The 14,236-nt window shown below is 45.9% G+C and overlaps 1 protein-coding gene across 2 annotated transcripts; it reads left to right on the top strand.

Annotated features, from left to right (window-relative positions):
- Positions 1-2,048: 2,048 nt before the first annotated feature.
- On the top strand, positions 2,049-10,697 carry UPK1A (uroplakin 1A). Of its 2 annotated transcripts, XM_024577730.3 has the most exons (8): positions 2,049-2,153; positions 2,453-2,541; positions 4,469-4,669; positions 6,994-7,068; positions 7,202-7,309; positions 8,282-8,461; positions 9,965-10,048; positions 10,130-10,697. In XM_024577730.3, exons 2-8 carry the CDS (start codon positions 2,461-2,463, stop codon positions 10,172-10,174), a joined length of 774 nt encoding a protein of 257 aa, XP_024433498.1. In that variant the 5' UTR covers positions 2,049-2,153; positions 2,453-2,460; the 3' UTR covers positions 10,175-10,697. The 2 variants fall into 2 exon arrangements, with proteins under 2 accessions (XP_024433498.1, XP_045041424.1); XM_045185489.2 differs by lacking the exon at positions 6,994-7,068.
- The last annotated feature ends 3,539 nt before the right edge of the window (positions 10,698-14,236 follow it).

Below are 14,236 nucleotides of genomic sequence, written 5' to 3'. Positions count from 1 at the left end.
CCTCACCAGCCAGGGCACCAGTGTGTTTTTTTTTTTTTTTAAGGAAGTAATTAGCACTTCAAAATGTATTGTTTGAAGACAGGCTTACATAATAATAAGAAAGAATAGTGAAAATTCAAGTTTGACAAAAAGTACATTGGCTTCATGCTTCAGAACAAAATGAATCCCTTTTATGACTGAAGACATATTTTTTTACATTTTATTTATTTATTTTTAGAGAGAGGGGAAGGGAGAGAGACAGGGAGGGAGAAAAACATCAATGACTGGTGTCATATTAATGCATTGACTACATGACTGGCGACATAGTAATGCACCATTGATGACACACCCTTTTGCCTTTACTAGGCATTTATGTAACTTCTACTATTACCAACTATTTGAAAATAAAAATATTTCATATTATTAGCCTGACCTTATTATTTGGCAAGTTTTTCTTTTTTTTTTTTCTTTTTTTTTTTTTTTGGAAAGGCAGACTGCCACGTGCAGCGCCCCATTTGGATGTGTCTGGAGTCTTGGAAGCTTGACTACCCTACGTTCTCTTACAAATGGACCTTGAGAGCTTGTGTGGAGGTTCTAGCAGGGGAGCACAGCTACTCGTATACCCTTGATTGAAGACCTGTCCTCTCCTCTAGTTGGGAAGGTCATCCTCTTCGATCGAGCGTGCAGCTTCCGGAGGGACGCATGTGGATCGGTGGGGGAGGAAGGGGTTACCTGCCTAGCCAGCCAGATCAGCCGAATCAACCCTGGCGACCAGTGGGGTGACAGATGTCGCAGCCAGATTGCCCTCACATTCGTCAAGTTATTTTAGGTAAAACTTGTAAGATGTACTTGAGAGGTCATGTACATTATTATTTAAATTTTCCTCATTAGCCCTTAATATAAATGTAAATTAACAGAGAAAACCTATTTTAAAAGTAAAGTGAATTGACTGAAAACCTAAACCTAATTATCTATTTTCATTGGAATACATCTCATGTATTTTACTACCAAGCCAGTATCTTGACAATAGAATTTCAAGTTCTACTCGTTTGCCGATGGCGCGTACACCCGTAGAGCTGCTGCTCAGACACAACACAGTAAATATCCCAGCCTGCGGGCTAGAGAAGTTTGGGACAAGGACTGGGAGCCTCAAGCCACCACTTTCGCTTGCAGAACCAGCCTCCTGATACTAGGGGGCACCATCGGAGAGAACGCGGGCCTCTCGGGAGCGCAGCTTGTGAAGCTCAGTCACTTGCGTACTGGGACTGAAAGACATCTTTGGAACCCATCCCTGCACTGAGTTCCCATTGCCGTCCAGGAAGGTGATGGTGATTGGTACCCATTTGGCACAGGGGCAAATGCACACACCAAGTCACACAGCACAGACAAAACTGAACTAGGATTTGAAGCTAGTCTCTGATTCTGCAGCCTGAAGACGTTTCCACACTTTGGCTCTTCACTGTAACCCTGCTTTGTCCCTACGTGTTTGCTGGTGGTGGTTGTGGTAAGGGGACTTCTCCCCCACCAAGCCCCTTCAGTGTTCTCCTTCCCTTTTTCTAGCACACTTCTCTTTCCCCTCGTTGAATACTCCTCTCGAACTCCCCTCATATACCCATCTCTTGCCAATCTCTTCCCTTAGCCCACAGCCTGTATAATCAGCCTTCTCAGCCCACCTGCCCACTCATCTCTCTACCTCACTGCCTTGGTCTAGCCTCACCTGCCAGGGTCCTTACCTGGGCCTCCCCCTGGGTTCCTATCCTTGGACAGATGGAACCACCAGAAGAAGAGGGAGTTCTTTGATTTAGGATTCACATCCAGGTCCGACTTGGATATCTCTTCTGCTCCCAGGAAGGCCCATGTCTTAAGGAGAGACATTAGGTGGTACACTTACTCTCCCAACCCCTCCCCCGTCCAACACCACAGCAGCCTTCCCAGGGGCACATCACCCTGCCCGTGTGGCCAGAAACTGGCACTGTCCAGAATGTCAGGTCTATAAATCACTTGGGGGTGGGGCACCTAAAGCTGTTCTCTCATGCTGGTCTGCCTGCTTCACCTCTTGTCTCTTTCCCCAGACATACTCCTCCCTTCCTAGGAGGCTGGCCCAAGGAGGGCCCTGGGCATATATAGGGAGCCACTGTGGGAGGGGCTGGCCAAAGAAGCTTCAGGCAGAGAAGGTGAGGAGGAGGATCTGGGGGCTTGGATGGGCAGAAGGAGCTGGGGTGGTCTCAGGCTCAAGGAAGGCCAGTGCGGAGTGCTGGCCGGTAACTGCCCTGCCTGGTCCTCACTGTCCTCTGCTGTAAAATAGCCTACCACCAGGGTGTGGGAAACTGGGCAGGCTCAGTCCACTTGGGCCCAGCAGAGAGCCAGGAGCAGCCCCTTGCAGCTGAGGCATGGAGTGGGGGCAATGGGTCCAGCTGGGCCTTCCCTCCCCTCCCGGCCTTTCCGTGGCCTCATCCCTGCTCATGTGTCTCAGGCAGGACTATGGCATCTGCAGCAGCAGAAGTGGAGAAGGGGTCTCCGATTGTGGTGGGGATGCTGGTCGTGGGCAACATCATTATTCTGGTGAGACATCCCCCAGTGCTGGGAGTTGAGTGGGAGGGTGGGGAGAGGAGGGCAGTCTTGAGCCTGGGGTGGAGGGCAAAGGTCCAGGACTCCCCAGCAGACCAGTGCTGCAGGCTTTCTAGTCAGAGAAGCCTGGATTTGAATCTCAGCTCTGCCTCTCCCCAGCTGTGTGACCTTGAGCAAGTGGCTTTACTTCTCTGTGCCTGTTTCCCTATCCATAGATTATGACTTCATTGTGGGAATATTTGTGTGGATTAATCTATGTATGACCCTCAGCTCAGAAAAAATGATTAACAAATGCTAGCTATGAACATTAACGTGATTATCAACATAAAGTGCCTGCTTGGCACATAGCAGGCTCATGATAATGTATAATAACAATGCCTTTTACTAATATTTAATGTTTTTAAAAAAAATATGTGATACCTGTACATGGCTCTGAGGGAAGACAGCCTGGATTCAAATCCCAGCTCTGCTACTTTCTATTGTAGACTTGGGGTCGCCTCTCTGAACCTCAATTTTCTCATCTGTAAGATGGAGACTCACCCTGGCCAGGTAGCTCAGTTGGTTAGAGTATCGTCCCAATATGCACATACAAGAGACAACCAATGAATGTGTGGGTAGAGTGGTGAAGCAATGTTTCTCTCTCCCTCTCTATCCCTTCTTCTCTCTCTCTAAAATCAATCAATAAAAAATTTTTAAAAGATGGAGATAAAATATTAATGCTGCAAGGATAAAATGAGCTTTGGATTAATGTTCTTAGACCAATTTTTCACACATGGTTACTCTTTGTATTAGCCATAACAACAGTGTCCACTAAAGCTGGCAACTAATGATTATTACACAGAAACCAGTTACAAGGCCCAATGCCTGGCACAGAGTAAGTACTCTAGGAGTTTTAGTTTTATTGTTGTCAAAAGAACCCACCAAGCAGTTTCCTCTCTTTTTTCTGTGTCCCTCATCCCACAGACAACCAGATGCTTAGTTTTTTCAACATGCTACAAATGCAAGCAATAGTAGCATATACACCTACTCTCTCCCCTGTCTTGCCTAAACTGTAGCTCATTCCATATCCTTTTTCATGCCTCCCATTTCTTCCTACTCACATAGCCTATAGGCTACTCCAAAGCAGTCCTCAAGAGAGCCTCCCTGCCCTTTTTCACAACTGCATAACACTCCATTGTGTGGCATCCTGGTTCCTCTATCTACAATGTTACAGGGGATCACCTTGTGGGGTTGTGATTTTCCTGCATGGGCAGGTGTATGTGTAGGGTTATTTCACTAAGTGGAATTGCTGGACCAAAGGGTTGATGTACTTATAATTCTGGTAATGGCCAGATTCCCCTCTTCAGGGAATAACAATAGTAAGGGAGGACAGGTTGACTGAGCATCTCCTCTGTGCCAGTTATGTGCTCTAGGCTTTGCATGTGTCATCTCCTCCTATCTTTGAAGCAACTGGCAGTGGCAACAAGCAGTGGGTTCTGACTGGGCCCCCCTCCTGACCTCTGTCTAGCCTCATCCCTGCTCATGAAAAGTGATGTCTTTGTCACTTATTATTTTCTAAATAAATTTTTAAAATCTTCACCCAAAGATATGTTTATTGATTTTAGAGAGAGAGGAAGAGAGAGAGACAATAACATCGATGTGAGACAATATTTGATGTGGAAAAGAAACATCAGTCAGTTGCCCCCCATCTACAAGCTAGGTATGGGCTTGGCCAGAAATCAAACCCACAACCTTTTGATGTGCTGGATGACACTGCAACAAATCAGCCACCCGACCAGTGCTCTTTGCCACTCTTATTACATGCCCACTTTACTGAGCAAGCAGTGGAGGCTCAGAATGAGGAAAGAATTTGTTCACGGAGACTCATGCAGCTGGAGCTGCTGCCCCTGAGCAGATCTTTCTTACCGGCTGCTCTGTCTAGCTGTCAGGTCTGGCTCTATTTGCTGAGACAGTATGGGTAACAGCTGACCAGTACCGTGTGTACCCACTGATGGGCGTCTCAGGCAAGGATGATGTCTTCGCTGGTGCCTGGATCGCCATCTTCTGCGGCTTCTCCTTCTTTGTTGTGGCCAGCTTTGGAGTGGGTGCAGCGCTCTGCCGCCGGCAGTCCATGATCCTCACGGTGAGGCCCAGGAGGAGGGGATGGGGCTGGGTAGGCATAAAGATCATCCTCGTAGAGTCATAATAGTAACCATCACCGTAGCCACTAGTGTGCATTCAGCATGGCACCATACCCAGGCCTCCTGGAAATCCTTTTATTTCACCTTCCCAATACCCAATAATCTAGATTCAGCTGTCTGTCTCCATAATTTCAGAAAGAAAACTGGGACACAGGGGAGGAAAGGAAGAAAGCTCTCTGCACAGGAGTACAGCTTTTGAGTAGCGTGACTGGGATTTGAACCTCAGGTAGTTGGTCTCCAGAGTCTGGTCTCATGAGTGCTGTTGATAGACAATAGTAATAGTAGATCAGATACCATTTAATGAGTGCTCACTACTTTCTAAGTGTTTTACCTCACAACCCACCATGAGATATCATCATCATCACCATCATCATCATCACCATCATCATCATGAACCCACTTGACAGTTGAAATTGAGGCTCAGAGAAGTGAAGTCACTTATCCAGGGTTGCACAGTGAGTGAGTGACAGAGCCAGGAGGATTCAAACCTGAGCAGTTCAGCACTTGAGCCTGTGATATCAATCTCTGCCAATATCAGTAATTGTAACAACAATATCCACGCTTCCTAAGGGCTTCTCATGTGTCTGACACCAGACTAAGCAGTTTAGAAAATGAGCTCCCTCAATCCTCCCAGAAGCCCTCTGAAGTTACTGCTTTTCCATCCATTTACTAAATGAGAAAACTGAGGTTCAAAGAGGCCAAAGCCCATATAGTAGGGAGAGCAGGAATTCCAATTCTGACCCAGTGACACAGAGCCAACACTGCGTTTCCTCTATGGTTGACAGACCTTTAAATTCCCATGAGCACCTACCTATTCAACCAACAAATGCTTATTAAGCAAGAACCACATGCCAAACCCTATGCTAGGCACCAGAACTATATAGTAAGCAAAACACAAAGCCGTTGCCTTTGCAACGGCTCTGAGGGGGGAAGACAGTGACCAGGGAAGGGTGAGCTGGAACTGGAGAAAGGGATGGGGAAGCCTCGAAGCAAGGGGAAGCAAAGGCCTGGGGGAGATGAGGAGTGAGCTTGTGTGTGAAATTTCAGGAAGACCATTCCAGGCGGAGGCAAATGATCTGAAGCCAGAGGAGGCTAGGAGACCAGTGTGGCTGGAACCAAGTGGGAGTGAGAGTGAGAGGAGATGAAGTGAGGGCAGATGGAGGCGAAGGAGAGAACAATGGGCAATGTACATAGAGGATGAGGAAAGAAAAGGAACATGGGCCTATCAGGTAGGCCTTATGGGCCTTGGTAAGGTGATTTTATTATAAGATGGAGCCATGAAAAGGCTCTTTTCCTTTCCTTTCCTGTGTTCCTCCTTTTTTAAATTTCTTTCCTGCATTTAATTCTCTGGCATAATAATTTAACCAAAGCCCTAGAAGTTCACCCAACTAGTAAAATCTGTGTGTGTCTATTAGTTTGTCATTAACTAAGGCCTAGAAGTTTTTAAAAAATATTATGGGAAATTTCAAACATAGACTAGAGAGAATGCCCTGATGAACCCTGCGTACCTACCACCTGGTTTCAACACATCTATCACAGACTGGCGAACTTTGTGTCCTCTACTCCACTCCCTGCCTGCCCACATTTTTCTTTCCTGGGGTATTTTGAAGCACATTCCATACACCAACTCGTTTACATACAAATACTTGAGTACACATTTCTCTGAGTGATAAGGATATTGTTTTAAAATAGTCAGGCATGTTATGCCAAATCATACCATCTCTCGGCAGTGGAGTTGGCAAATCCATACCCCACACCATGTTGCTTTAAGGGTAAAGGTAAAGGGTGAGGACAGGAAAATACTTTTCATTAAACACAGGTCAAAGAGATTTTTCTTTTATTTGTACAATCACCACACCACTGGCACACGTGCAAAATTCACTGTAGTTCCTGCATATGTACCTTCCAACACCCATTCTGGGTTCAAATGTCCCTAGTTGTCTCAAGAATGTCTTTTTTTCTTTCCAAAGTAAACATTTATTTTACTGTATCCAAGCATATTGTTAACTTCAGGAAATACTTTATATATGTTTTCATTTCATTTTCCCTATCATTTTGTTATGGAAAATTTCAAACATACAGAAAATGTGAAAGACTTGAAAAGCGAACACTTGTATACCCATTCACAGATGCTACCACTCACTTGTCTTATACACTTTTTAAAAATTGCATTTCTATCCATCAATCCATCCCTCGAGGGACTGTGATTTCACAGGCCTTGCCATGACTGGGCTGTTATTTCACCCCTCCCTCTATCTCTCCCCAGTACCTGGTGCTCATGCTCATCGTCTACATCTTCGAGTGTGCCTCCTGCATCACGTCCTACACCCACCGAGACTACGTGAGCCAGGCAGAAGCCAGGGGAAGGGCTTGACTTCTAGGGGTAGTGTGGTGAGGGTCTCAGGTTGAGGGTGGAGGTTGACTTCTCTCCCCACCCATCCCCACTGGACTCTGTTCTTCCTGGCCCTTCACAGATGGTGTCCAATCCATCCCTGATCACCAAGCAGATGCTGACATTCTACAGTGCAGACACGGACCAGGGCCAAGAACTGACTCGCCTCTGGGACCGCATCATGATTGAGGTGAGCAAGGATGGGTGAGGGTGAGCAGGGAGGTCTGGAGGACCTGGGGCTCTGACCACAGAGGTAGATGGGGCTCCCGCTATGCTCACACTGGTATAAGATATTTACTCATGTCGCTCTTACAAGGGATGCTCTGGTGGTTGTCATTTTCCAGATGAGTAAAAAGACCCAAAAAGGGGAAAGTCACTTGCCCAGGGTAAGTGGCTGAGCTGGGATCCAAACCTGGCAGCCTAGATCCAGAATCCCTGCTCTAATCATGACATATATTGTATTAACAATAACAGCAAACATTTAATGAGCACTAATTTCTGTTTAGCTGTGTCCAAAGAACTTTGAAAGCTTATTTAATCCTCACAACTACCCCATAAAGGAGATCAGCATTTTAGCAATAAGAAAATGAGGCAAGGGATTGAGGGGCTTGCATGAAGTCACACAGCTGGTAGTCTACAGAACCAGAAGGATTCAAACCCAGAATGCCAATTTCCAGAAACCACATTCTTAGCTAAATCCTACATGACATGGCAGCACAGAAGAGAATATTGAGGGTTCAAAGGAAAATGAAGTCCCAGTTCGGCTCAAATGATACAGCTAGCCAGGATTGGAACCCATGTTTGAAAGAGCTTATGTTTTTATCTTTCAAGGGCCACAAATTAAACACCCACAGGGGCTAGGAAAAGCCAGAAATATGCCTTTTGGTGTTATTTAGCTCAGGTTTTGTTGACAGTGAATTCAAAAGAATTTTAAAATAAATCACAGGTATAGGTTTGATCCAAATCCCCCATCAGCCTCTTGGTCCTAGAACAAATATCTTCTGGTTTTTACTCACACACATGGACCCTGCCCTCCTCTTTGAGGCCCAGCACATGGGGAAGTTGGGCCCAGCAGTGGCACAGGACAGTTTCTCACTACCTGACCTCAGGCAAGTGGCTATCTGCTCTGAGCTAGAGCCTGACCCCCTGCCTTTCTCTCCAGCAAGAGTGCTGTGGCACATCTGGTCCCATGGACTGGGTGAACTTCACATCAGCCTTCCGGGCTTCCACCCCAGAGGTGGTATTTCCCTGGCCCCCACTGTGCTGTCGGCGAACTGGCAACTTCATCCCCCTCAATGAACAGGGCTGCCGTCTGGGCCACATGGACTACCTATTCACCAAGGTATATCTCCTTCCTCCTGCTGCACCTGTCTGTGGTCTCTCTGGCCCTCTTCTCTACCTGCCCCCCAACCCCTCACTGTCTATTATTTCCTCCTCCCCTCTCTGTCTTTCTCTCTCTCTCCCTTCTCTCAATTCTCCATCCATCTGTCTCTCCCTCCCTCTGAAAGTCAATGGGATGTACAGAGGGTCTGTCTGATTTAGACCTAGCACCTGCAACTCTCCTCAGGCTTTCTGGGAATATGAGCAACAACAATAATAGCAATAGCACACACTGATAACAACCCATATTTACTGAGCTTTCACTTTGTACCAGACATCCTCTTAAGTGCTTTAGGTTTTTATCTTATTATTTTTTAATCCTCACCTGAGGATATATTTATTGATTTTCAAGAGTTAGGAAGGGGAAGAGAGAGAAAGAGAGAGAGAGAGAGAGAAACATCGGTATGCTCCCCAACTAGGGATTGAACCCACAACCTAGGGATATGCCCTTATGAAGTATCAAACCTGCAGCGTTTTGGTGTATGGCATGATGCTCTAATCAACTGAGCCACCCAGCCAGAGCTAAGTTTTTATCTTATTTCTCACCATAGCCTGATGAGGTAAAGATGATAATTATGCCATTTTATAGATGATGAAACTGAGAGATAACTTACTAGTGAGGGATGGAACTGGGGTTTGATTTCAGGTAGTTAGGCCCCAACCAGGTGCTTTAACTACTGCAAGGGGAGCACAGAGACAGAGAAAGAAACTAGAGGAGGTTAGACTAGGAGAACTGGTCCCAGTGGCCCTCTCTAGCTGCTCTTGGCTGCCTGGGGCTCTTCAGCGGTGTGTGTTAGATCAGGTGTGCAAACCGTCTCCACCCTCAGAATCAGACAGCCATATTCCCAGCCATGACTCTGTGCAGAGTGCTTACATGCATCCTCATGGAATCTTCACAACTGCTTTCAGAGGGCAGTGCTGTTAAGATCACCACTTCACAGATTAGAAAACTGAGGCTTAGAGGATCAGAGTCATAGGTAGGCCCCATAGCCAACAAATGATAGCCCCCCACTTAGCATGCCTGAATCCAGGGCACACACCCTGAAACTTGGTTCTTGGCTGCTTCCAAATTGGACCAGGGGTCTACATGAAGATGTGGGGCTCTAGACCCATACAGCCTCATCTCTCAATGAGGAGATGTCTGAAGTGGAGTGATCCTAAAGACATATTTCAAACCCTTGGAACCTGTGGGCAGCATGGTAAGCTGGCTCTAAACAAAATCACCCTCAGGCTGTCATAATCATCATCAGGGTAGCACCTACTTATACAGAGCCTGGGTTCAAGGTCACATCCCTGCTCTCTGAAACCACCCTGGGAGGTAGACACTGCCATGATCCTCATGTTCAGTGAAAAATAAAACAAGACAAGGAAGGAAGTGACTTTCTTGAGGGCATACAGAAAGTCTTGCTTTCAGCAGCCAGCCTCCCTGGGAATTTTCTCAAACTCTCATTTTCCCTGTGCCTAGGGCTGTTTCGAACACATTGGCCATGCCATCGACAGCTACACGTGGGGCATCTCGTGGTTTGGATTTGCCATCCTGATGTGGACAGTGAGAGGCGGGGAACCTATGGTTGGGTGGGATGTGGGTGTAGGGCTGGAGTGCTCCTAACCAGACTGCCTTCTCCTCCAGCTCCCTGTGATGCTGATAGCCATGTATTTCTACACTACACTGTGAGGAATGAGAACAGATGGCTTCATGTACACCTCGGCCTCCTCCTACTCCTACTCCTTTGTCCTTCAGCTGAGGCTTGGCTGGCACCTCATCTCTCCCCTTTCCACCCCCATCACCCTTTCCTCCTTCTACTCCCAGTATATTTTACCAGGTTTCTGAGCTCTGGTAGGAATTGAGGATGCCCTGAAACCCCTGGACATGTGTACATGGACCGTTAGCCCTTAACCTCATTTCATTTGGTTGATTCTTGAACTATCTATCAGTGTCAATTTAAAGTCTTGTCCTTAGATCTCACCACCCCATTCACAGATGTCTCCTTCCTGGTGGATGTTGCCATTATTACTGAATGGTTTATGATGATCTATAAGCTCTGGTAGAGTGGGATTGCTATGAGGGGAGGGACAAGTTCTGTCATGGTCATTTATTGTCCCCAGCATTGCCCAGCACTGAACTAAGCATAGAGAGTCAATAAATACTGTTTGAATGAGTTAATTTGTTCTCTTCTGGGAAAGGTGAGTGAATAAGAACTCTATCAATGAAAGTGGCAGAAACCCAACTGGCACTGATTGAAATATAAAATGAAATTTATTGGCTCATGTAACTGAGTTAACAGGACTTGATCCAGGAGCTCAGACTAGGTTTCCAGGAAACCTGCTTCAATCTAAGACAAGATTTCTCTGCAACACCAGATGTGCATCATTATAGCTAAGCAACACAGTGGTGAGAAAGGACCTATGTCCCAATAGCTTTAGCCAAGGTCAAGGATTAAATCTCACTGTCTTGATTTAGGTTCCAGGCCCACCCTTTGGTTAGGAAAGGAAGAGCACCTGGACTAATGATCCTGCTAAAGATGCATCCAAGGGTGGTGTTGGGATAGTGTTTGTTTATCAAAGGAAAATCAGAGTGCAGGGCGGATGGACCAGTACAGGTGATAGATATCCTCCTATTAGGGACTAAAGCTTCCAGCAAGTTCACTATAGGGTGCATGACATACAACAAACTTTAAGAATCTCATCATCGTTTGCCTCTCTGAAGCAAGCCCAGCTTCTGGCCATTTCATAGCAATTAGGCTCTGCCAGGAGAGACTGGCTTCACTCCCCATGATACGAAGTTTCTCAAGGTCCTCATTTACTCCACTGGTCTGCTGATGGTGTGCAAATGCTAAATTCAGATATCAGCTTTAAAAAATCTGTAATGGTCAGTTGGAAACAACCTGATATCCATCAGCAGGGGATGGGTTGTACAATTCATGTTACGACCTTGGACTGGAATTCTCTGTGGCTGTTAAAAAAAAAAAAGATAGATCGAGTGGTGGTGGTGGTGGGAGGAAATGCAGACAACTGTACTTAAACGACAATAAAATTTAAAAAATGATAGATCTGTGTGAGCTGATATAAAAACATATCATAATGGCATAAATAATCCAACAGCATATATAAGGTGATCTCATTACAGTAACCTAAATGAATATCAGTAGGGGACTTGTTAGCTATGCAGAGGCAGGAGAGAGTCAGGAGGGAGGAACTCTGGAGGTGCCCCAGGGCTAAGATAAAGAACATCCATACAGGATAGAGACACTGTTCTAGGACCGGTTGTTCCTGCTTTCTGAAAAAGCGCTGAATCATGGTGACTCATGAATACACCTGCACAGAAGATGCTATATGATCCCTGCTTCATTATAATATAATTATAATAAATTAACATTTTGGGGCCCCCTTCCCCAATGGCCAATCAAGGAAAATCATGGGAGACCACATGCGCAGTAGATTTAAAGTAATACAACTACTTGCACATGAGCATTGAAACCCCGCCTAAACCAGCCAGGAAATATCTGCCCTATAAGAATAGAATCCCAGAGAACCAAGATGGCGGCGTAGGTAGACACACTGCGCCTCCTCGCACAACCAGAACTGACAGAGAATCGAACAGCAAGGGGGACCGACACCAAGGAAATAGAAAATAAACACTCATCCAGACTGGTAGGAGGGGCGGAGACAGGCACCGGGGTGGAGAGGACTTGCGTGGCTGTGGCGGGACTGAGACTGGCGGAGTGTGGGACAAATGGCGCAGGCAGTCCAAGCACTAGCAGACCCTGTGGCCCCACATTTGCACAGATAAACCCAGAGGGCCGGACTCACAGTGGCGGGGAGTGGGGCAGGCAGAGTGGCCAGTAGCACCCTGCGGCACCACATTCGCCCACAGATAAACCGGAGGAACGGCGGGCAACGAAGCGGACCGCGCAACCCAGGGCTCCAGCTCGGGGAAATAAAGCCTCAAACCTTTTATTGAAAACGGCCGTGGGGGTTGGGGTGGCAGTAGGAGAGACTCCCAGCCTCACAGGAGAGGTCATTGGAGAGACCCACAGGGGCCTAGAGTGTGCACAAGCCCACCCACTCGGAAACCAGCACCAGAGGGGCCCAGTTTGATTGTGGGTATCGGAGTGAAAGACTGAAATCCGGAGGAGAGTGAGGCGGGCGCCATTGCTCCCTCTGGGCCCCTCCCCAACATACAGCGTCACAGCACAGCAACCAGCGTTACCCTGCCCCAGTGAACACCTAAGGCTCCGCCCCTTAAAGTAACAGATGCGCCAAGACAAAAAAAAGAAAGAAAAAATGGCCCAAATGACAGAACACTTCAAAGCTCCAGAAAAAATACAACTAAGCAACGAAGAGATAGCTAACCTATCGGATGCACAGTTCAAAGCACTGGTTATCAATATGCTCACAGAATTGTTTGAATCTGTTCGAAAAGTAGATGAAAAAATGAAGCCTATGCTAAGAGAAACAAAGGAAAATGTACAGGAAACCAATAGGGATGCAAAGGAAACTGAGACTCAAATCAATGGTGAGGACCAGAAGGAAGAAACAAACATCCAACCAGAAAAGAATGTAGAAACAAGAATTCGGAAAAATGAGGAGAGGCTTAGGAACCTCCAGGACATCTTGAAATGTTCCAACATCCGAATTATAGGTGTGCCAGGAGAAGAGGAAGAACAAAAAATTGAAAACTTATTTGAACAAATAATGAAGGAGAACTTCCCTAATCTGGCAAAGGAAACAGACTTCCAGGAAGTCCAGGAAGCTCAGAGAGTCCCAAAGAAGCTAGACCCAAGGAGGAACACACCAAGGCACATCATAATTTCCTTACCCAAGATTAAATGCAAGGACCTACATCCAAGATTACTGTATCCAGCAAAGCTATCATTTAGAATGGAAGGGAAGATAAAGTGCTTCTCAGATAAGGTCAAGTTAAAGAAGTTCATCATCACCAAGCCCTTATTATATGAAATGTTAAAGGGAGTTACCTAAGAAAAAGAAGATAAAAAATATGAACAGTAAAAATGACAGCAAACTCAGTTATTAACGACCACACCTAAAACCAAAACAAAAGCAAACTAAGCAAACAACTAGAACAGAAACAGAACCACAGAAATGGAGATCACATGGAGGGTTGTCAACAGGGGAGTGGGAGGGGGAGAGGGGGGAAAGGTACAGAGAATAAGTAGCATAAATGGTAGGTAGAAAATAGACAGGGGGAGGGTAAGAATAGTGTAGGAAATGTAGAAGCCAAAGAACTTATAAGTATGACCCATGGACATGAACTATAGGGGGGAATGTGGGAGGGAAGGGGTGGGCAGGATGGAGTGGAGTTGGGGGGGAATGGGACAACTGTAATAGCATAATCAATAAATATATTAAAAAAAAAAAAAAAGAATAGAATCCCTCCAGCCCCTAAGGTCAATCTCTGCTCCGAGATGGCCTGCTCCCATGTTCTGTGGAGTGTACTACCGCTTAACAAATCTGCTCTGTCTCTTTCTGCTATAAACTCTATGTGTTCAGTTTAATTCTTTGTCTGCAATCACCAAGAATCTGGTTACCTGTGCCCACCTGTGATAATGCTATATCTTTACTTCGGAACACCACACAATAGTAAAAAATAATGTTTTAACAAAGAAAAATCTCCAAGAAATGCAAAGTAGAAAAATTTGCAAACCATACACAGTACTTTAATTTCTGTACATACATATGCAGGGTTGATCTTTTTTTAAATGGTCAAAATATTTAA

Source organism: Desmodus rotundus, chromosome 12 (assembly GCF_022682495.2).
Source record: "Desmodus rotundus isolate HL8 chromosome 12, HLdesRot8A.1, whole genome shotgun sequence".
Classification (NCBI taxonomy): Eukaryota; Metazoa; Chordata; class Mammalia; order Chiroptera; family Phyllostomidae; genus Desmodus; species Desmodus rotundus.
The sequence above is the reverse complement of the archived record's forward strand: the minus strand, read 5'-3'. Positions and strand labels throughout refer to the sequence as shown.